This window comes from Chamaea fasciata, unplaced genomic scaffold, assembly GCF_029207755.1.
Source record: "Chamaea fasciata isolate MVZ Bird 193981 ecotype frontalis unplaced genomic scaffold, bChaFas1.0.hap1 SCAF_18, whole genome shotgun sequence".
NCBI lineage: Eukaryota > Metazoa > Chordata > Aves > Passeriformes > Sylviidae > Chamaea > Chamaea fasciata.
In genome coordinates this window covers 3,745,272-3,766,106 of record NW_027094103.1, presented here as the reverse complement: position 1 = coordinate 3,766,106, position 20,835 = coordinate 3,745,272, and the positions used below count along the sequence as shown (strand labels likewise).

The 20,835-nt window shown below is 41.4% G+C and overlaps 1 protein-coding gene across 6 annotated transcripts in view; it reads right to left on the bottom strand.

Moving 5' to 3' along the window:
- CIT (citron rho-interacting serine/threonine kinase) overlaps nt 1-20,835 on the bottom strand; it is a 69,600-nt gene that overhangs the window by 4,644 nt on the left and 44,121 nt on the right. For 4 of the 6 annotated variants that reach the window (XM_066199696.1, XM_066199697.1, XM_066199698.1 and 1 more), the window contains exons 25-46: nt 14,465-14,662; nt 13,822-14,015; nt 13,185-13,320; nt 12,676-12,780; nt 11,309-11,449; nt 11,025-11,132; nt 10,170-10,332; nt 9,761-9,925; nt 9,527-9,664; nt 9,111-9,291; nt 8,789-8,880; nt 8,390-8,494; nt 7,354-7,523; nt 6,308-6,388; nt 5,973-6,108; nt 4,646-4,785; nt 3,698-3,790; nt 2,271-2,379; nt 2,020-2,148; nt 1,277-1,357; nt 592-670; nt 279-476 (exon numbers count right to left, since the gene is read on the bottom strand). In XM_066199696.1, coding sequence (XP_066055793.1) covers nt 279-476; nt 592-670; nt 1,277-1,357; nt 2,020-2,148; nt 2,271-2,379; nt 3,698-3,790; nt 4,646-4,785; nt 5,973-6,108; nt 6,308-6,388; nt 7,354-7,523; nt 8,390-8,494; nt 8,789-8,880; nt 9,111-9,291; nt 9,527-9,664; nt 9,761-9,925; nt 10,170-10,332; nt 11,025-11,132; nt 11,309-11,449; nt 12,676-12,780; nt 13,185-13,320; nt 13,822-14,015; nt 14,465-14,662 — 2,942 coding nt within the window. The remainder of the gene's footprint in view (nt 1-278; nt 477-591; nt 671-1,276; nt 1,358-2,019; nt 2,149-2,270; nt 2,380-3,697; nt 3,791-4,645; nt 4,786-5,972; nt 6,109-6,307; nt 6,389-7,353; nt 7,524-8,389; nt 8,495-8,788; nt 8,881-9,110; nt 9,292-9,526; nt 9,665-9,760; nt 9,926-10,169; nt 10,333-11,024; nt 11,133-11,308; nt 11,450-12,675; nt 12,781-13,184; nt 13,321-13,821; nt 14,016-14,464; nt 14,663-20,835) is intronic. The other 2 variants (XM_066199701.1, XM_066199702.1) reach the window with 1 other exon arrangement.

The window sequence follows — 20,835 nt, the reverse complement described above, 5'->3', positions numbered from 1 at the left end:
TCTATCACATCATCAAAGCAAACCAGCACAAGGTCACAAAGCATTTGTGGATATTACCCACATCTTCCTAGAGCTGAAGTTTGTTTCCTTGTGGATGTTAAGCCATTAGTGACTCTATTCCAGCATTACAGTAACTGATTGTCACCAGCCTCTAAGAAGAGAACAAGGACATCCCACCACAGCAGGGGAAAAGGTGTCAGGAGGGAAGTTTGCTCCTGAGGCACACAGGGACTGGAACACCCCGACACCATCACCGTGACACCCTGACGTCTCCGCACCTGCGCGTGGCAGAGGAGCCTCTGTGGTGCTGCTGCTGCTGCTGCTGCTCGTTGTTGGTCTCCTTCACCAGATTGCCCTTACAGCAGATCACCCTTAGCTTGTCTTGGTAGGAGGAGGCCAAGTAGATCGCTCCCGAGGAGATGGCAGGCCCGAGGTACCGCGGGTTGGGGATCTCCAAGTGGGCTCGTGCTGGAGTTCTGGGGAAAATTGCAGGAAGAAATCTTTACAGTGCCAGCACAGTACCTTTGCCTGGCAAGTCCATACATTCCTGCAAAACAGGCTGTTCAAAGGAATGAAAAGTGAACAACTTACCCTAGAGAAGCTCGTGCCTGAATCTCGATCACTTCAAGGGAATTGAAGTGGGTCACGAAGAGATAGGGCTCCCTGTAGGCTGGAGGAGCAGTGCAAAGGCAGGAAAAAACACAAAATACATTCTCTATTAAAAACTTCTAAAACACAACAGAAAGCACAAGAGAGGCTGACAGCCCTGTGGGAAAACTAAGGAATACATCTTATGTAATGACACAGACACCATCAGTAAAGGGGGAGATGCAAGCTTAAAGAACTGTTGCTTTGAAACTCAAGTCTCAAGGACTTTACTAACCAAAGTAACATGAAAAAAGCATTAAAGCCAGACTATTAACTGAACAAAATCCCATTAGACAGTGCAAAAGGCCTGAGGGAACCTTGCTGCCCTCATACATTCTTCACTATTTCAGAAACTTAGAGCATTGTTAAAAATTCCACTAGCCAGTTCAATCAGTGTCAGACCAGGAACATTAAGGAAATGGAACTTCGGTTTAGTTTTCCTTAAATTGCTTATATTTCAGAGGGTTTGCCATCTGGATTTATAATAAGCCTAAATCATGGGAAAAAGCTCCATAGTTTCTGGAAGAACTGGGAAGGGAAAAGGAGACAGAAGGGTTGAGTGCAGGGTACCCATTCCACAAGGTTTCAATGATTTCCATAATCCAAGGGGTTGTCCCTCAACACCTACCGAAAGCTAAGGGCAAGCGGTTCCATTTCAGGTCGTCTGTCCTACTGCGTCTTCCATAGGAATCCACAAAGACACCAAACTCTGCCAAGAGAAGTCACATCAGGTCACCAACATCTGCCTGAATTTTATTCATTTATTTCTGAAGGGAAAAACATAGTTGTTCCCAGGCTTTTTGTCAGGGACATCTTGCAAATCTGAGATTACCATGAGTTACTCTAAATGCCATGGAATTGGTTAGGTGTAGGAATACTGCCAGGCCAAAAGGTGCTGCAGTTCCACATCTCTTTGTTCCAGCTAAACTAAGGTCATTATTTAATCTACAGTTGGGAAGGTGATGAGATTCCTACCATTACTCACCCAAAATTACTGCTAGAGGGCTTTAGAAGGTTTGTGCATTCCCGTGACAAGAGGGCAACCAAAGCAGCTACACAAAAAAATAACACCCTCTCTTATTTAATCACCAGAAGGTTAAAAAGTCTCATCTGTCTGCACTGAAACCAGACAAAGCCCTAGTCTGAGAGCCCCTGAACGTCTTATCAGAATAATCAAACACCTGTTTGCACTTAACACGCTGCCTGCAGTCCTTCCCTCAGGCACAGAAATCTACGTGCAACAACTGATCCACCAGGCACGGAGAACTTTTAAGCCAAAGCAGGTTGTCCAAAATTCAACAGCATTTGGGTACCTTCTGCAGCTCAGAGAACACGAGTAGTGCAACACCTGCTCAACCATCCACCACTTACCATGGAAACACAGCAGATACTCTTCTCTCTGCCCTGCTGGGTTCACTTGGATGATACTGACTGGGAAACTGTTGGTGGAAGCAGCAAACACAGCAGAGGCCAAAGTGTGGTCATTTTTATCCAAAAACTCTGCAAAGAGAATGGAGAAAAACACTGATTTGCACCAACTTTTTTCCCTAAATTGCTTTGGAAAAGCCATACAAAAGAACCTGTGGAGCCACTTAGAGCATTTCTCAGGAATTGTCTCCTACCCTCCAGTGTGTACTGCTTCATCTCAATTTCATAGAACTTGTTGGTTCCAATGATGATGCTGTAAGTGGTCAAATGGATGCAGCTGCAAGGCTCAGAGGTTTCAATCTCCTGGAAAAAAGGACAGTATAGACAAATATTAGATAGACAGATATAGACAGATATTAGTCCCCTGTACCAGCTTACAGGTGATGCTGAGTCTGGAAAGTTGTATATTGCTGCATTTATCCTTAAGAAGGGAGCGGTGACAACCTCAAACACCCTAACAGTCTCTCAAAAGCATGTGGACAAAAACTCTTGCTAGAAGAAAGTTTTGGTTTGTTGGAAGTGCTGCTTGAATGCAGATTTACGTATCAGCTTGCCTCAAGGGAGATCCTCTTCCTTTTGGAAGAATATACTGTTCTGGAAGATGTTCTGCTGCTCTGCAGCTCAGTTTTCTGGAGCAGTAGTGCTCCCTGTTTACAGTAGGGCACAGCCAATCTTTCTTCCTTCCTTCTTTGTACATGAGAGAGGGATGTTGTGCACCAAGACCTGCCTTGTGACTGAAGTGCTGTATAGCTCTGCAGGTTAGCCTGACACACAGATCCCCAGATCTTCTGAGGACAAGATTCCTTGCATAAATCCTACTTTATCCTTAATTTAGCTGGCAGAAAAGAAAAGCATATTCTGGGCTTGCTGCCATTCTTGTTAGGATCTAAATTCAGTTGTCTGCATTAGCGGAGATAAGGAAAACCTGGCCTCTAAAACAGCCTTTGCATGTTCTGCATGTAAGCCCTTGTCAGAGGAAGGGCTGCAGACCCTCGGTGTTCCCTGCTGTGAGCAGGAGTTGGTATCAGCTACGAGGCTTGTGGACGTTCCAGGTGTGCTGGCATCCCCATTGTTTGTGCCCAGATCTCCATCATTCATGCCTTTCCTCCTGAGGAGGCCAGATCTGCATGACTGTGCCCACTGCTCCCCTCCAGCAGTGCCCATGGAGCACTCAGGGATAACTGCCTCAGTCACACTGCAGAATGAACTAGTGCCTGCAAAGTGACCTGCAGAACCTCCCAGCAAAGTGTAGTGTGACTGGAACATCCTTTCATTTGTGAAAAGGAGAGGACATGAGTTTCTGGGTGCCAGCCTGTTTTAAGGCAGGTGGTGTTTAAAGTTTTTGTCCTGAGGAGAGATCTCTGAAGGTATGATTACAGCTCAGTCCAATATCACAAAAAATCACAGTTCTGTTCTGCATCTCTCCAAAAATGCCAACTCTTATTAAGGAAATTGCTGCCTACTCCACTTTGAGTCAGTGCACAGTGCAATTTGTTATCATTTCAGCTGGCAAACAAATTTTCACATGCACACAGGAAGGTTTTAGATGTTTGCTCCACAGCAAAGGCTTAGAGCACTATGTGAATTAACCTCAACTACAGCAGGGAGTTACTAAACTCACCTTTCTGATACAGAACTTGCTCAAGCTCTCGTTGTATCGCAGAACCACCACTTTATTGGGCATGGCTGCACAGATACAAAGACTGTTCTCAACCTGTAAGGAAGATAACAAGCATAGTTCAGGATGGCAATAAAATAAATTCCATTGCGGAGCGTGTGAAACGGATCCCAGAACCTCTTGCCACAAAAAGAACTTTGCAGAGATAAGCAAGTACATTTTATTAATAGGGTAATTATTGTGAATTCATGAAATAATGAAAAGCCTCTTCACATTCTCAAAAAAGAACATGAATTTAAATGGCTTTGATGATTTCTTTTATGCTTGAAAGACGTTAATAAAAAATGAGAAGGTTTTCCACAGAAAAGGGATTGACAAATTGAAATAGGTTAGGTCTACATTTTAACCCCTGAAACTTATCTTAAGCATCACTTCGAAATGAGTGGTGTTCAGTTTGTTACCAAAGTAATTGTCACAGAAGTAATTGTCAATGAGAATTTCTGCTGTGGTTAAATGCTCCATACTAAAACCAGTTATCGGTGTAAATGTCTAGAATTAAAGTGACACAAACACCTAAGGAAATTTGCTAGCCTGGAAGCATGCCATTCAAGAACAAAGCCTGGACAGAATTCACTAATGAAAAATCTCAAAACTGCAGTCAATAGTGAGGAGGCAGTAGTACCATGCTATGCTGGATTTCTTACTATCTAGCAGTTTAAGCTACACCATGATGGCATCCTGATTGAATTGATTCACATTAGCAGCAAATCCCCCATTCTATCTCCAGCTCAGCCTCTCTTCAGCCCATACATTCTTATTTGAAGAAAAATATTCAGAACTAGAATACAAACCTTGAATGTGTTGCCAGTGGAATAAAGATGCTGATTTGTTAATATTAAACTCAGAGCAGTCTAAGGGGTGGTCTGGGGGCACAAGGGAGCTGTAACTTACTTTGCCAGCAGCAAAAAGGTGACATCCTTTGACAGCCTCAAAGACATTTGGTGAGACATCGGGCTGGGCTGGGAGATGAGACTGGGCTAGAGACTGCTTCACTTTCTTGACATCAACAAGACACAGAGCCCTTTCTTCTCCTGGAAACAAAAATAGGTTGCATTTCATCAAGGGAGGACTCCCTATTCTCTACAAGTCTTACCTAAGCAGCAGTTCATTGTTACAGGTTGTTACTGTGGAAACAGTCACAAGGTACCATGTAGAATTCATTCCATATCATTCCTATTCAAACTGAAGCAGAAAACTTACAAAATCCCAACCCGACAACAGGCAGTAAATCCACCAGGAGAAAACCATTCCCTGCGTGGATTATTAGTGTTGCTGAAGTCTAGCAGAACACAGTAATTGTGGCCTCATTTAGACACTATTCAAAATTAGCCAGGAAGTTTTATTTTGCCCTTCAGAACTTCTTCAAGTACAAGATGTTTTAATCACTCTGTGCCAGCAGAACTGGCAAGGGATTTCCAAGAACTGCCCTAATGAATTGCATTACAGCCCAAGGCCAATTCCTCCCAGAAGTCCAGTGACAGACTAACACAGCCTTCTCATTATGTGTGAGATTTGCTTTGTTCCCTACTACCCTGACACAAATAAACCATGGACATCTTAAACCCTTACCAGGAAAAAAACACATAACTAGCAGTACAAGAGAGAGAATTTGTTTTTCATTCCCTACAAATGTCTTATAGACACTTGATAATTTCAGCTTTCAGATGAAGATACACCCTAATGTTCAGCATGCCTACATCCGTGTGGGAAGGATTATCTCTGGAAAATCACAGATGGAGAGATTAAAGATGGTGTTCCTTTCATAAAGAAATCTTAAATCATGACAGGAGTCCCAGCTTTGTTACAGGGCAAGAGAGGATAAGAGTTGCCCCTATGCCCCAGTGATCACATAGTGGTCCTCAAATAGTTAATTACATTAAAAAGGTTATGCAATAATTAGGAAGAGATGTTCACTGATTAGCTCAACACTTTTTAAATTGAACTTGAAATGATGACTGACCTCTAACCTGGAAATGTTTTGTCTCTGGTTCTTCCCTCCCTCAGCTCTGAAATCAGTTTCTGGTGGAGGTTTAACTGAGCACTCATTCACATAATCCCTTACCAGGCAGTCTCAGACAAGCCTCTGTTAACCACAGCAAGTCATTCCTGCCAATTTACTGATAAAAAACCAGAGAAAAACCTGGAACAAATCCAAAGGCAAGCAGGACCTGGCAGCACAGAACCACTGCAGGGCCAGCGGGAACACACAGCCCTGTACCTGCTATCATGAGCAGCTTCTCCAGATCCTTGATGAGGTGAATTTGGAAGACAGCTCCCATTCCTGGGATGTGCGTTAAGGAATTCTTCAGTACATTCAAGGCATAGAGACCTTCTTCTGCACCCACCAGTACTACCTACAACAGGAGAAAAAAAAGGCACTCCATGAGGAAAACAAGGAATGCTCCAACAGCAACTTGGGTGATACTCCTTAGCAGTGGAGAGAAAAATCAAACCCACAAACGAGTGCATAATTGCACATATTGCAATCAAGCTACCATTTCCCTGAATCAATTATCCACTACTGAGAAAGACCCAAGTGCACACGGCCATTACCTGGTCACTGAAGGGCATTGTGCAATTTATATCCAAACGGTCTTCACCCTCCAGCTTCAGCAGGGAGTTCCCCAGCAGTTTCTGCAAATGACAAAAATATTTTTTTCTTGTTGAGTTAGTCTTCATCTCTTTATCTGTGAGTATTTTAACAATGTAAGGTCATCATTTCAGACAGGCAAAGAGCTTGGCACAGATTTTCTTTTTCTCAGAAAGCTAAAAGTTGCAGGGATGCCTCCTACAAAAGAATTAGTAAACTTTTATCTACCTTAGACACAGTAAGGCAAACTGATCAGAAGTATCCTAAATTCAGACAGAACCCATTGTTGTCTCTATCCTTTCCATTTTCCCCAGCCTCCTACAACAGAGCAGTGGAATTTTCCAAGGGGAAGGATTAAAGAAAGTATAAATGTTGGTGGGAGCATGTATTTTTCTCAGAGACAAAAGAAATGTGAGTCTGAGAAAAAAAAGAGTATTTCCTGCAGTCAGATATTCCCTACCTCCAGAGCTAATATTCTCTTATGCAATGCTATAGAATCCAACCTCCCTTTACCAGAAAATAGTTATCAGTGTTACAGTGTGAGAAAGGCTATCCAAAGCCTAAACAAATCTGTTCAACCTCTTATTAGGACTAAAACTTAAACTAAAAAGTACACACCCACACACACCTCCCCCCAGCAAGAAACATAAAACCTCTGGCTCTCTAAGAATGGAAGGGGAGGGAGTTTTTGCTTCTTTTAAGGTTTGCTCATTTTATGTGGTAACTTATGAGACTGGATTTAAACCGTGTCCTAACTGCTCTTCCTTCCTTTGCTGGAATTACAGAGATATTTTTGGATTCCCTTACTACACTCCTCAAGTCTAAAGAAGGGTATTGTAATACACAGCATCAATCTCACATTGAACTGGCTCCTGGTGCTCAAATCATAAGGCAGAAGCAATAACTTACCTTCAGTTAAACCTCAGTATGTCAAATACCGAAAAAATATTTTTCAAAACTCTGCTCCCTCCCAGAATATTTTATGATTAAATGAAACTTTTATACTCACAGCATCAGCCTCAGCTTTTTCTCTGGAAACTCTCCCACCTGCCACTATTGATTCCAGTGCTGTGACCCAGCGCTGTTTGTCAGGGAAGCTGGGTGCTAACAGGTAGAGTGTTCTACCAGGCCAGCAAGTGGTGTGTGGATGAGACTCCAATTTTAGGATATATGGCACATCTGAGATGTTATATAGATAGAATAAGACTTAGATTAGTTTTTGGAATATTGTCAGTGGACTTAAAATCAACACCTTTCAGCCTCATTGGAGAGAAGTTGTATTTATCATGACGTACCATGGCAATTTACACATTGGTTTCTCCTTTACAGGTCCTGCACAGGCTAGCTACTTACACCTAAATATTAGCTGGATGTAAGCAACCCATACATACAAGGCTGTCTTTAACTCAACAAAAATAATTTCTTGCCTTTTATTCAAGAGAGAAAGAAATTCCATTGTGGAAAAAAAAAACCCACCAAAAAACAGAACAAAACCAGCCCCTTGACTAAAGTTTTCCCTGTACTGATTAAGAAAAATCTGTAAAAACTGGTTATGGAAACCTTTGTTTTTAACAGTCTGTATCCTTTAATGTAACAGTCAAGACATACAGAATCTTATCCATCAGTTCTATTCAGTACATACAAATCAACACATCAACATTTTTTCATAATAAGAAACTGTATACACCCCACAGCATTTCTAAGTTAATGGCTTTGTGGTCAGAGCACAATGGTGGCAGGAGTTATGACACATCACAGTTAATAAAGAAGAAATTTAAATAAGCCGAGTGTTTATGCTACAGATCTCTTAAAATTTACTTCCATTTGGTTTGATGACTATATTAACCACAGTTCTACCACGACAGAAGCAACAGCCTGGGTGTAACTAGATCTGGAGTGCTGAGCTACTCCCCTAATTCAGATAGAGGTAAATTACAGCATTACACGATGAAAGCTCGAGGGAGAAAATTTTGTTCAGCCAAGCAAGGCTAACTGATGGCAAGCCAGATGAAATCCATTTGACCTCATCTATGTAATATTCTCACCTGTCTTTGCTGTATTGGTAAGCTCAGTAGCTCCTACAGCTCCATGAACAGTTACATCACCATCAGGAAGGCAGAGCTCAAATTCCTCCAGAGGCCTCTGTCCAGCTGCAGGAGAATGGGGAGACAGGTTAGGAACAGACAAACAGGTAGCAAGAATTCTGATAATTCTGATAGCAAGAGGGAGTGGATACACACTGGATGTTTTCACAGCTGGATTACTATGACATGCCAGCCAATAAAATGGCTAAGGGTGTACAAAAAAATAATGTTGCCTTATCACTGAAGATTTAACTAAATTTGGTACAGCCATAGCAAACAGTAATAATATTTAAGCCTCTTAATCCACCAAAAAATATCTGAAGATTAAAAAATATGTCCCCGCTAGAAATTCTAAGTTACCTTCTCTTGCTTCTGCATCATAAATGAGCACTTTGGTTCCTTCCAGGACTATATACTTCCTGTCCCAGCCCTGTTGCCCACGTTTATTATTCCTGAAGAAAATAAGCACAAAGCCATGTTGGACTTTCTGCTTGCATTCTACATAAAGCAAGCATGCAACTCCTATAAAAGACAAATTCCAGTGGTAGCAATTGTAATTATAGTGGCAGTAACTGTAATGCCCATGTGACAGGCCTGTACCAATTATCTCATTGTAAGAGCCAGGGTAATATAAGGCCAAATATTTCAGCACCTGACATGGCACCAAGATTCCTGTTTGTACCTTGGCACTTTCATCCACCCTTCAAGACGCAGACTGGTGCTTGGCTCCTTCAGCTGCAGGCCAGGGGAATTCATCTTATCCCGGCAGAACGCTTCCGAGAAGTGCGTGGCATATTCTGCTGGCAGCCCACAAGTAGCTGGCAAGCAAGTTGAGCATTTTGGGTGACACATCACCTGGCATTCTGACAAGAGGACAGGGAAAAACTTCTGTTAAATGACAAAAAAAAGAAAAAATATCATGACACTGCTGCCTCAACTTCTAACACACAAATCCCAGCTTCTCCATGGTTCCCCTTCCACTCCAAACCACCAGATGTTTTCTGAATGTTTGCGCCAAGTAGGTTCAGAGTCTTCACACCTGTTCTAGATGGTTGATGGCTTTTCCTCCCCCCAAGCTGTGCTGTGTTTTGCCCTTACCCAGACACTTGGAGGCCTGCCTGCCGAAGTGCACCGTGTCCAGGCACACGGCGCACTTGGTGGCCCTCATGTTGAGCCCCACGTTGAAGCGATGGGGGATGTTGTGGTGCATTCGCTCCTTCAGGCGCCGGCTGTACTCTGCAAGGGACAAAACTCATCAGCAGGGTAACAACTAAATCAGTAAAGAGATGGCACTGACAGAGGTAGAAGAATAGGAGCTGAGCAGGAGCCTACCCTCGGGCGTGGAGGATTCCTTCCTGCGGCTGGAGGGGGGAGCCAGCAGACTGATGGGCGTGGGCTGGTGCTCTGGGGAGCGCACTATGGCAGACATGATGATCTGCTGCCTGGCTGTGGCCGGGGTGGAGGGGTGAGGGTGGTCGGATATTTTCCGATGAGCAGCTACAGACAAGACAAATGTCCCTGGTTAACATGACCAACGTGGCACTCTGGCTCCTAGCAGGGCTCTGTGTCACCAGTCTGCAGTTACAGCCCGCAGAATCAAGCATACCCTCATTGTAACTTCACAGCAGCGGTAATAATTAAACAATATATGTTATTGCTAGAGTGGCACACAAGTGAAGGCACGTTTTCAGACCAAAAACATGTGCCTCCTTCCAGATCAACCTTTTCTGTTAACCCCTACCTTCTTCACGAGCAGATCTGAGTTCAATGCGTGTTTTCTGTAGAGCCTCCTCCAGCTCAGCAGAACGAGCCTTCTCCTTCTCCAGTGCCACTTTCAGCTCATTGTATTGCAGGGGAACCTGTGTGGGTAAAGAAGGGTCCTCTTTCCGCCGACTAAACAGGCCCTAGCAACAGAAACACACAGACAACTCCTAACTCCTAGCAAGAGATGGCTTAAACTAGGCAAAGTGACACTAGCTAGTGGCAGTCCGGCCAGAGGGCCTAATGGCAATTCTGTTATGTGTAAGGATGGATTTTTAGTTCATATTGGCACTGGAGGGAAAAATGTCAAGATATGGATTAATTTAAAGAGGGACGTACATTACCTGTTAGTACTCACACCTGGAGTTTCCGAAAGCATCTAAACAGAGGATCTCAAAATAGGTGGTTAAAATTAAATTACTTCATTCAGAATGACAGAACAGCTTATGACAAAGATGTGACACCAGTCACATCCCCTGACTGATCAGTCCTATGCTGTGACTACAGGACAACCACTCTGGATACGGAATAGGCTTGTACACATATACATACTTACCATTAAAAAACCCACGCTTAGAATTCTGTATTCCTACAGCCTCACTGAGGTGTAGCTACTGGGTTGTAACCTAAGTGTTGTAGGAATAACAAAATACCAGAAAAGCCACAAGGAACACATTTTGCCTAGTAAAGTTTGTGTTCATCAACTCAGAATGGTCTTAAAAGAGGACAACATTTTGTCACACAAAGAAAAATAAAACAGAATATTAAGAATACACAGCACATAACTAATTACAAAACCGTTCAATTCCATGCCTCTCAAACCTTCTTCACCCACCTTTTTCTTTTTTGCTGGTTGGTCCATCTTTGCCTGCAGGAAATCAATGAGTTTAGTTTGCTGAGAAATAGTGCCCTCCATTTTCACTTTTTCATGGGAATAGAGAACCTGTGAATCACACACAGATGCAAGAAATTTCATCTTAACAGAAGAAACAAGCAAATAACTCGACAGCATAACAGAGCTAAAAAATACTGTAAAGACAGTGTCACACCAACTGTAAACCACATCCTAAAGCCTCACAGGGAATGAGGCAGAGCACTGCCCTGCTTCCTCACTCTCACCTGAATGTTTTCCAGCTGATATTCCAGGTCACTTCTCTCAGTCTTCAGAAGATCTGCTCGGTCCAGAGCCTCTTGCAGACCTTGAGTCAGGCGGAAGATGTGATTCTTCTGTAGATCCATTTGCTGCTGCAGCTTTGCCTGCTGTTAAAATGGAAACGAAGGCCAGTGTTTTGGGTTTGTCTTCTTGTTTGTAAGTAAAAGCTATTAAATGTTGTCACTCCTTGTAAAATAATCATCATTGCAGAACTTAAAAATAAACACACAATTCTTCAAAAGCTGGAAAATTACAATACTCTAAAAGATTCCTTTCCTCTCCTCTCAGAGTGCATTGTGACTAAACAAGCATTTCTGTATATTCATATTAATATGTAGCAACACCATTTTCTCAAGCTCTCTGTACAACCAGCAGAAGCCACCTCAGTACTTTGTAAAAATAAATTAAAACTATAATCTTTACTATAAACCAGGACAGTCATAGTCACATGAGGTAAGGAAAATAATGGCCAGCTGTGTACATCTTTATCTTCAATCAACACCAGAGGGCATATGACAAAATGCTCCTAATTCTTTTAGGATTTACACTTTCTTAACAAGAAAGTCCCTAACTAGGAAAACCATGAACATGCCTATGCTACAAAGCAAGAGCCAGAAATCCTCCCTGATGATGCATAAGGAGTAGGCAACCTGTCAGTACCCCAAGAATACCAGAAAACTCAAATTGTCTTAATTGTCCATAACCACCCCTGAAATCCTCCTCTGGAGCCTCTTCCTTCCCCACCCAGAACTGGCTGCCTGCATTCAATAACTCCCTGATATGGCACAGGTATGTGACCTTGGATCCAAATCCTGTGACCCAAATTAACGATGAAAGGAGTTGTGAGCAGCCTCACCTGTGGCCTCCAGGTGTGCACCCTCAGCATGTTGGCTCCAGAGCTGCTTTTAAGCTATGGCCCTTGCCCTTGGCCTGGTCAGAGCTGGGCCTGGGCACAGACCTGGCCTTGCAGACCTGACCTGGGACGTGCCTCATGACTGGAGGCTTCTATAATGATCACTGGTACCTTCAGCAAATCTGCCCTAATCCTCTTGTTCAGGTCCTGTGGGTCTGAGCCTGCAGGCTGCAAGGTCCTGTCCTTGCCTGGCACACTGTCCCCCCCCTTGGCAGCTCCCCTGCCCCTGAGGAGCAGCTGACTTTTACTGCTCCCTGCCATGGCCACGCACTCGGCAAACTTTTAAGTGGCAACTCCCCCAACTTGATTAATCTCCCCAGTTAAACAGAAGAAGGGTGAATGTCTAACTCTTATTCACACAACCTCCCCTCCTCAAGATGAGGAACCTTCTGAAGTTCTAACATGCATCTCCAAGGTTACCTCCTCCAGAAGCCTCTGCTTGAGCTCCCTTTCTGTCTCAAGCTTCTGCTGTAAACTGCGGGCGTTCATCTCCAGCATGGCGTGCTTCTTCTCCAGGTCATTGAGCTGGGATGGGAAAGAGGGTCAGAATAACATTGAACACTAATAAATATAGTTCCACAGTCTTAAAATCCAACTTCACCAAGCACATGCTGAAGAAAAATGATACAATTAGCTTTTGGTTGCGGGGGAAAAACGACCCAAAAGACATTTTGGCTTGTTCAAATGCAGATACCAAGTTATTGAAGGACTTCATTCCAATCATCATAGGCTGCTGTCTGCTTTAGTCTTTTTCAAAGAAAATCTGAGGTTTTTGGCTTGAAGATAGAATTCTATTCTACACCCTCCAGTCTTTTTAATTTGTCTCTATAACATCTCGAAAAAGCTGCTCAAGGCCACATTTCTAAAAGTAATATCAGTGGAAAAGTATTTCATCTAATTATGGAAGTCTAGGATTGAAAGTTACTTACCTTATCAGAAAGGCTCTCTGCTTTGAGTTTTTGTTCCTTGAGTGCTTGCTGCAGGGCCAGAATCTCTGCCTTGTGTTCCTTGACAGCCAGTTCTACCACCTGGCGAGACTCAGTAATACGCTGATCTGCTCTCACTCTGCATTAAAATGGAAAATAACGTTACCTAACTCCTTGCAGGCTTGACCTCTCCCTAGCAGGCAGTGGCATCAATAACTTTCAGAGGTTGCCTCAAATTCAAGATGTTACATTAGAAAGCCAGACTGTTTGCTGCAACACTTGTATATTATATAACCCTGTTCCTGCCCCTGCTAGAACTACAGCCCTAAAAATTCCAAGACCCTACAGGAACAGTCAGGAGCAAAGACTATTTTTCCATAAAATAAAATAGAAGATAATAAATCAAGACATTTTATAAATTACAATGATAAATACCACTCCCCTTGAATCGTTCACTTGCAAAGAAACAAAAGGAACAATATCAGTGATGACTATTAACTAATAAACCATTTTTAGAAGCACCTCACAAGATTTTATATTTAGCTCCAACTCCCATATCCTATGCTAAATATAATTTTTGTACTAGCTTCTATAGAGCATTTTCATAAAAGTTAATAAAAGGGAAGGAAGGGAGAGAGACCTGCTCTGTTTCTCAGTATCCAGCATCCTCTGCAACTCTCTAACTCGACATTCAAACTGGGACTTCTCATCCCCTAGAACATTTCTCCACGCTTCCCACTGGCGCTCTTTCTCCAGGAGTTCATCATTCAGGGCCTCCAAGTCCATTACTTGCTCTTCCAGCATCGTACATGTTGTCTTCAAGGCCTCCATAGTCTAAAAATAAATCCTCCTATCAATTCTCACATCCCACATCAAGCGTGCACTTTCAGCTTCAGCCTCACCATTTCAATTACAGTACATGCAAATCGGCAGCCAACAGGAGCTGGGAAATCACAGCCCATTTATTTCAAGGCTCCTGTACATTCACTTGTGATCCCTCATAATGTCAGGTCGATCTCATTATGAATATTTCGAGATTTCCAGGGCCACCAAATTAAAATGAGTAATTCCAAATGACAATGCCTTCAGAGGGCAGGATTGCTAGAAAAAATTGTGTAAAAATACAATGGGAAATAGCAAAACTTTCTATTCACTCAACTGCCCTGGGAAGGAAGGCTTAAATGCCCCCTGAAGCATCATGACTTCTTATGGGTTTCCAGATGTAAAAGGAATTTTTACCAGCTCCCACAAAGAGCTCCGGACCCAGACTTAGAGAGCCTTACTTGTTTCTGGCTGGTCAGCTGCATCTCCCTCTCAGTGATCTCTCGGCGGAGATGATCGACCTCACTGCGCAGCTGGACAACCTCATCGTTGGCCCCTGAGGCCTCGTCGAGTTGTTTGGACAGGAAGAAATTCTGGTTGTTCAGCTCTGCATTGTCTTCAGTGAGCTGGTTCAGCTGCTCTTCCAAATCTGAAATCACCTAGAAAGAAAAATAAATTACATGTGAGTGAGCACAGGTTTTTGAAAATGCGTTCTCACGCAGAATTATTTATTGCCAAGCTTTTACATTTTTTCTAACTCAAACAAAAGGGCAGTATTATAGGTAGATATTTGTGCATAGTAATGTACATGGATTAGGAGTAGAGTTTTGTGTCTTAAAGAAAACAGCTTGGTTTGTTTTTTAATCTGGTTCAGAGCATAAATATGCTGCAATGTAATTTATTATTTGAGAGAGCTGTCATAGCTAAAGCACTGGATTGGGAGCCAGGAGCTCTGGCTGGATTCTCAGCTCTGCTGCTGACTTACAGTGACCTTTTGCCAAAGCACTTTACCTTTTTTTGCCTCAATCTCCCCTAAGTGCAATGAGGCTCAATATTCTCAGAAAGGCTTTCAAAGTGTGGTATTAAAGAAAAGAGACCAGGAGGTGCAGTGAAGGCAGTGCAACCTGATGGATATCCTTGGGAATTGCTAATGTTATTATTTTTAACATTGGGTATAACCGGGAAAGGCAGAAAAATGTTAAGAAATACATTTTATCAAAGTAACAGCTTTATGGATGGTAGCTATGTACACATGAGGGAAGAAATCAGTGTGGCAATACAACACAGAAAATCAGTGAAAAGCAAAAACTCAACAAGGCCTTTGCCAAAGTGGGAGCACCCATTTGCTCAATCAGCCTTAAGGAAAAGCTTTAAACCACAGTCCCCTCCAATTGAAAGGCAAATATAAACAACAGTGGGCCATTTTCACAGTTGGTTTTATGAATGAAAGGCCTGAACACAGGGTGGATGAATATGTACCTTCTCCTAACTCAAAACCAATGTTGCCACAACGGAAGAGAAAGAAGCCTCAGTATAATCTTGAAATCAGCTTAATAAAAAGAATTTCAGAAACTGGTAAACTCTATATAATTCACATTCAACTCTTAAAAATATGTTCTAGAGGCTCTTTTGCCTGGATGTCAAAGAAAAGTGAATAAGATACTTCATTAAATGGGAAAAAATAAAATCTCAGAGCACAGTTGGCCACACATTCAAATTTAAATGTTCCAATTTCCTACACAAGCCAAGGACTTAAATATCTAAAGCAGTAGAGGATAGAGCACACAGCTCTTCTCAGCTCTCTGGAAAGATGACAACCATTTCTTTTTGAAGAATCTGTAACGCATATTTTGGCAGCCTTTAACCATGCCTCTCCTAGATCTAAATTAACAGTTATTTGGTTTTTAAACTGTGAGCAGAAAAAGTCCAACAGCCATTACTCCCTCCTGGGTGAAGGGGAGTTCCTGCCACCCATATGTTCAGGGTCAAATCAAGATGATTCACACTTCAAAACACAACATTTCTGAAGCAATCTGATCATGTGCTTGTTTCTGAGCACTCTCACTGCCCTATTCAAAATACACGTTCTCCTCTGCATTGTTTGCACCAAGCTTTCAGAGGGGGCAGTCTGTGTCATAATGACATGTTAGTGCCTATACTGCTACAGAAATAAGAACTTAGATATGTTTATACAAACAAAAAGGAGCAAAAGAACATTTGTTTTTACAGTGTTTTACCTACAGCTCTTACAACAGCTGAGATCTCTACTAACTGCCAGATAAGAAGCTCACTTTTTCTTCCATTTGCTTTAACTTTATGTTTAACCACACCATGTATCTAGGCAGTTTCAAGATATATTTTATATATTCATAGTTCCTTCCACATCTATTTTATATACTAACACAAGTAATTTCTATTAAAAAAAATACAAGCTAGTTTTGAAATACAAGAAAACCAAGATGAGGGAAACACAAAATGGGTAAAGTCATATGCAGAGTTAATATGTCCAACTACTTAATTAATTATTAAAACTGGCTGTATTTCAAGTTGATTTTATTCCTTAAGGGCTGGAAGTTAAGCTCCCATTTTCTTTTATTCTAGGTTCTGAGATTTTGTCTTCTTTCCCTGAATACAACTAAAATTAAACCAGATCATATTATATTTCACTGCTACATTTTATCTAGTAGGATATTTCTGGAAAGCTTCAGACAAATACCAAAGCAGTTAAGAAAGAAGGGTTCCAGAAGATGTGACATGATCTCTTTCCTTCTTCTAACAGTGTATTTACTGGCAATTCCAAAACACCTTGGCCTAAATTCCAAATGTATTATAACCTAGATAACCTAATCTAGATAGATATAATTTATTTTTTTTTTTAACAAGAGAAAATTTGAGTATTTGGGAAAATACTGCTTTGTTCCTCTTGGTACAATTCTTCCATTTTTCATGGGGAAAGGGGATGTTTGTTAACACATGCAATAGCAATCTACAGCCATGTATAACCCAAGAGGATAAGAGAGTTTATTAACACTATAAAGCCTAAAGGGTGATGGGTAATACTGACACAGGAAAATGGCATGTAGTGTGATATAAATGCCTGTCCTGGGGATCAAAAAAAAAACCCGCAGATAAAAAAACCCCACATTTAACTGGAAATGTTGTCTTAGGCATATATCCATACAACCTATACCAGAATCCTGTACCTGGAAAGAGTTACTAGTTTTAGATATTTTCCTTTTCAGTTAAGGAAATCCCCAGGCAAAAAAAAAAAAAAAAAAAAAAAAGCCCCAAACAAACCAACCAACCCTAAGCTATTCTGAGGTAAATGTGAAGTAAATTAAAGGAAAGTCAGTAAGAAAATTCTATTGTATCCTTTAGAAACCCATAATATAATTAGAGAAATCTTCACATTTTAAGTTTATAAATTAACCAAACACTTGAAACCTTGGAAAAGCAATTGACTAGAACTGACAGCCACTGTATCTGTGCCACTGCATCACCACTCACAGAGCAACTGGAATTTTCTCCTCTATTTATGCACATCTTCATCACAACTAATCCATAAAACAGAGATATCATCTAACTACACATTTGTTCACAGCACACCACATCTAAGCACACAGCTTATCTTTATCCTAATGCAGAGGACTGTATCTCATTTTTAAATATTGCAGAGCAACCCAAGCAGAGCAGCTCCTCAGCAGAAGGAGCCATATCCAGCATAATTCCTCCCTACTGAATAGTCTAAGGAAAGCAAAATATTCCTCTAGTGAGACTGAGCAGATTCACAGCTGCTACCCCTGGTCCTACAAACCTCTCCAGCCATGGATCAAATCAAATATCAGAGCAACAAACAGTCAGGGCCATGATGATTTGGTTTGCATACCAGACAAAATTACTGAATTTAATCCATATGCTCCATGTATCAAAACCACAGGCACAATAATGAGGAAAAGGAGAAAATTAAGGAGTTTTATTTATATACTACTGAACGGCAGCTTGCTAACTTCCCCATACCCTATTCCATCATAAAGGTGTCTCAGTTCTCAGATACAATCAGCAGACATGCAGAAAAATGCTAGGACACAGCAAAGGAAGCTGTTTTGGGATGCTATCAGCAGTGTCGTATTTGGAGTTTAATGTAATTCCAGACTAATGGTGTTGCTCTATCCATTTCCACTCCTCCCCACCCCCATTAATCTTTACCAGGAAGCTGCCTGTCAGAAGTAAATAGGAAACAAGAAAAAGCTGTCTCTTAGCCTCAAATTATTGAGGGGAGGAAGTGAGAGCAGACATCAGACTCCTTTTGTCTTCTCCTGCTCTCTGAGACAAAGCTTTTCAGGCAGAGAAATCCCAAAACTGAGAGGCCCAGGCTCTCAAACAGGGCTGCAGACAGATTGTATCTCTGTTCCATCAATACCTAACAATGAATCCATCACTTTCCTCCCCTCTCCATAGTCAGACAACATCTGTGCCTTGAAACACACCTTAAACACGGGTCTCAGTCTCCAAAACTCATGATGATTTATCCTGAGGGGCATTGGGAGCTGCAGAGTAGTTGGACACTGCCCAGACTGCATTCCTCTCCTTCCCACAGCAAGCCAGGATTAAAACACCCAGTCCCTGTGTTCCTGTCCTAGGTCCCAGAAGATGAGCTGCCTCTCCCAAACAGGAGCCTCTTCCTCAAATGATGATGATGTTGTCCACAGCAAAGGTCTCATTAACCTCTTTTACAGCAACACCTCAGAAGTCTGATTTTTGTCAGCTACAAAAACTACAAAGCTCCATTTCTGCCTGTAACTGATATCTGCCACCGTATTTTCTGTGAAATGGGATCCAAGGACAACCCCTTCCACACAACAAGAATTTTATTTTTTTTTAAATAATCTAGCAAATCCATAAAAAAGTTTTTGCCTGGGTATTAGCCTTGTCACAGTAGGCAAGATTCTTTTACTCTGAAACACAATTTAGCATCAAAGCAACACCTTTGAGTATTATTTTGGAAGCTCACAAGAACACAGATTATTCTTGTATGTCAACTTATTGAGCCAATGTGGAATCAGGATCTTTGACTGAATTCAACAGGAATTCACACAACTAAAATTATACCTGTCTGATGGGCTCACAGATTCAATGCCTCAGTGGCCAATCTCTTGCACAAGCGCAGATCAAGCCTGTTAACGTTTAAGACTAGAACACCAGATGATGACAAAAGAAACTCAAGAAGGGAAGATAAACATTGTTTTATTGGAGAAAACTTGAATACATGGAAATGCAATATCCAGTTAGTAATAAGAAATGCCATTCATTGTTAAAGTAAGAGCAACAGCCTATACCTGAAAAACCCAGATGATTCAGATAGTTCTCTGGTATTTTACTAAGCTGAGTGCAAGGCTTTTATACTACTCTTTCCTGCTAAATATTTAAAGATTTTACTGCCTGCTTACTGGAAGTTTCCTTTTGGAAACAATTCTGTTATTATTTAGACAACTTAGTCATATTTTTAACTTTAAATATGTTGGTGATCTGAGAGCAAGCCATAAATCAGAGGTATCTAGAAGCAACTGACAAATATGTAAATTTTCCTATTTAAGAATGCATTTTATTTCTAGATCTTTCTTTGATTGCCTGGAAAATACCTCTGACACTCAAATGGACCATCTATTTCATACAATAAATGTAGGGAACTAGTTCTTCTCCCTCAAGAGATTTGCTGGATGAGCTATCATTGTGAGAAGGTTGTGATAAAATATGACTGTGGGTGTGCCCACGAACACATGTGTGTACAGCAGGTACCACAAGTTACAATTTTTGTTGTAATTACGTATCCTATTATTTCCTGCTCAACTGAGTGACAGAGAAAGCATGAAAAAGGAGAACCTAAAAATGCCTCCTTAGTCAGAGACCTCAGCAAAAGGAAGAACAAGTGTGCAATGAAGATAGAAGTAAAGCAGACACAGCCATCTCTACAATCAGAAGCTGTGACCTTTGTGAAGCCAGAGAAACAGGAACAATAGCAAAGAAAGTAGATTAAGTATTTTTATTTATCTTTTGAAGACCACAGAAGTACTGAAGTAATTTAATTTTTCAATACTTTTTTTCCTGTCTAATCTTATTTTTGTAATTCTTACGCTGTTTGGGGCTTCTCAATAAGATCAAATAAAAAGTAATTCCCTACCAAAGTTTGCCAGACTAGTTCAAGGAGTTTGTATCAGCTTAAAAAGGATCTCTCTTGAGAACTTCCTGAAAGAATAAATCCATCCTTTATCATGTTGTATAAGTAGCAGCATATTACAATTATTCCCTTGAAGTGTTGTTGGATTTTAAGAGGAGCATAAATTCTAATCACCTACAAGTGGAGTCACATGTTCACCAATAAGCACAGCCTGCATCATAGTGGTACCATCAGATAAAAACAAGTTTGAAACATCTGGTGAAAGCAGTGTAATTAGCATTTTTTAACCCTCACTGGCAATAGAAGATTGCCCTGATTTCCTCATTCCTCAGGCAGGGTGGACAGCCAGGAGCAGCCATAACACACAACATGAAATTATCTGTCTGTGGTCAATTAAATTATACATGCATTCTCCTGGGCTGCAAAGAGAATATATGATGGGCATGTATTATTCATTTAGGAACTATTTAATTAATTTCTTATTGATGAGGATGTCTGATCCCACTTATCCCACTGAAGGACCTTACAATGCACAACACTTTTACAAGTCCTTTGAAGCTCTTGACATTCTGGAAATGTTATGGGTTATTCTTCACTGCTGGAGCTTGTTCCCTACACTCAGAGCTGAAGTGTCGCTGGATAATGAGCTACAGCTCT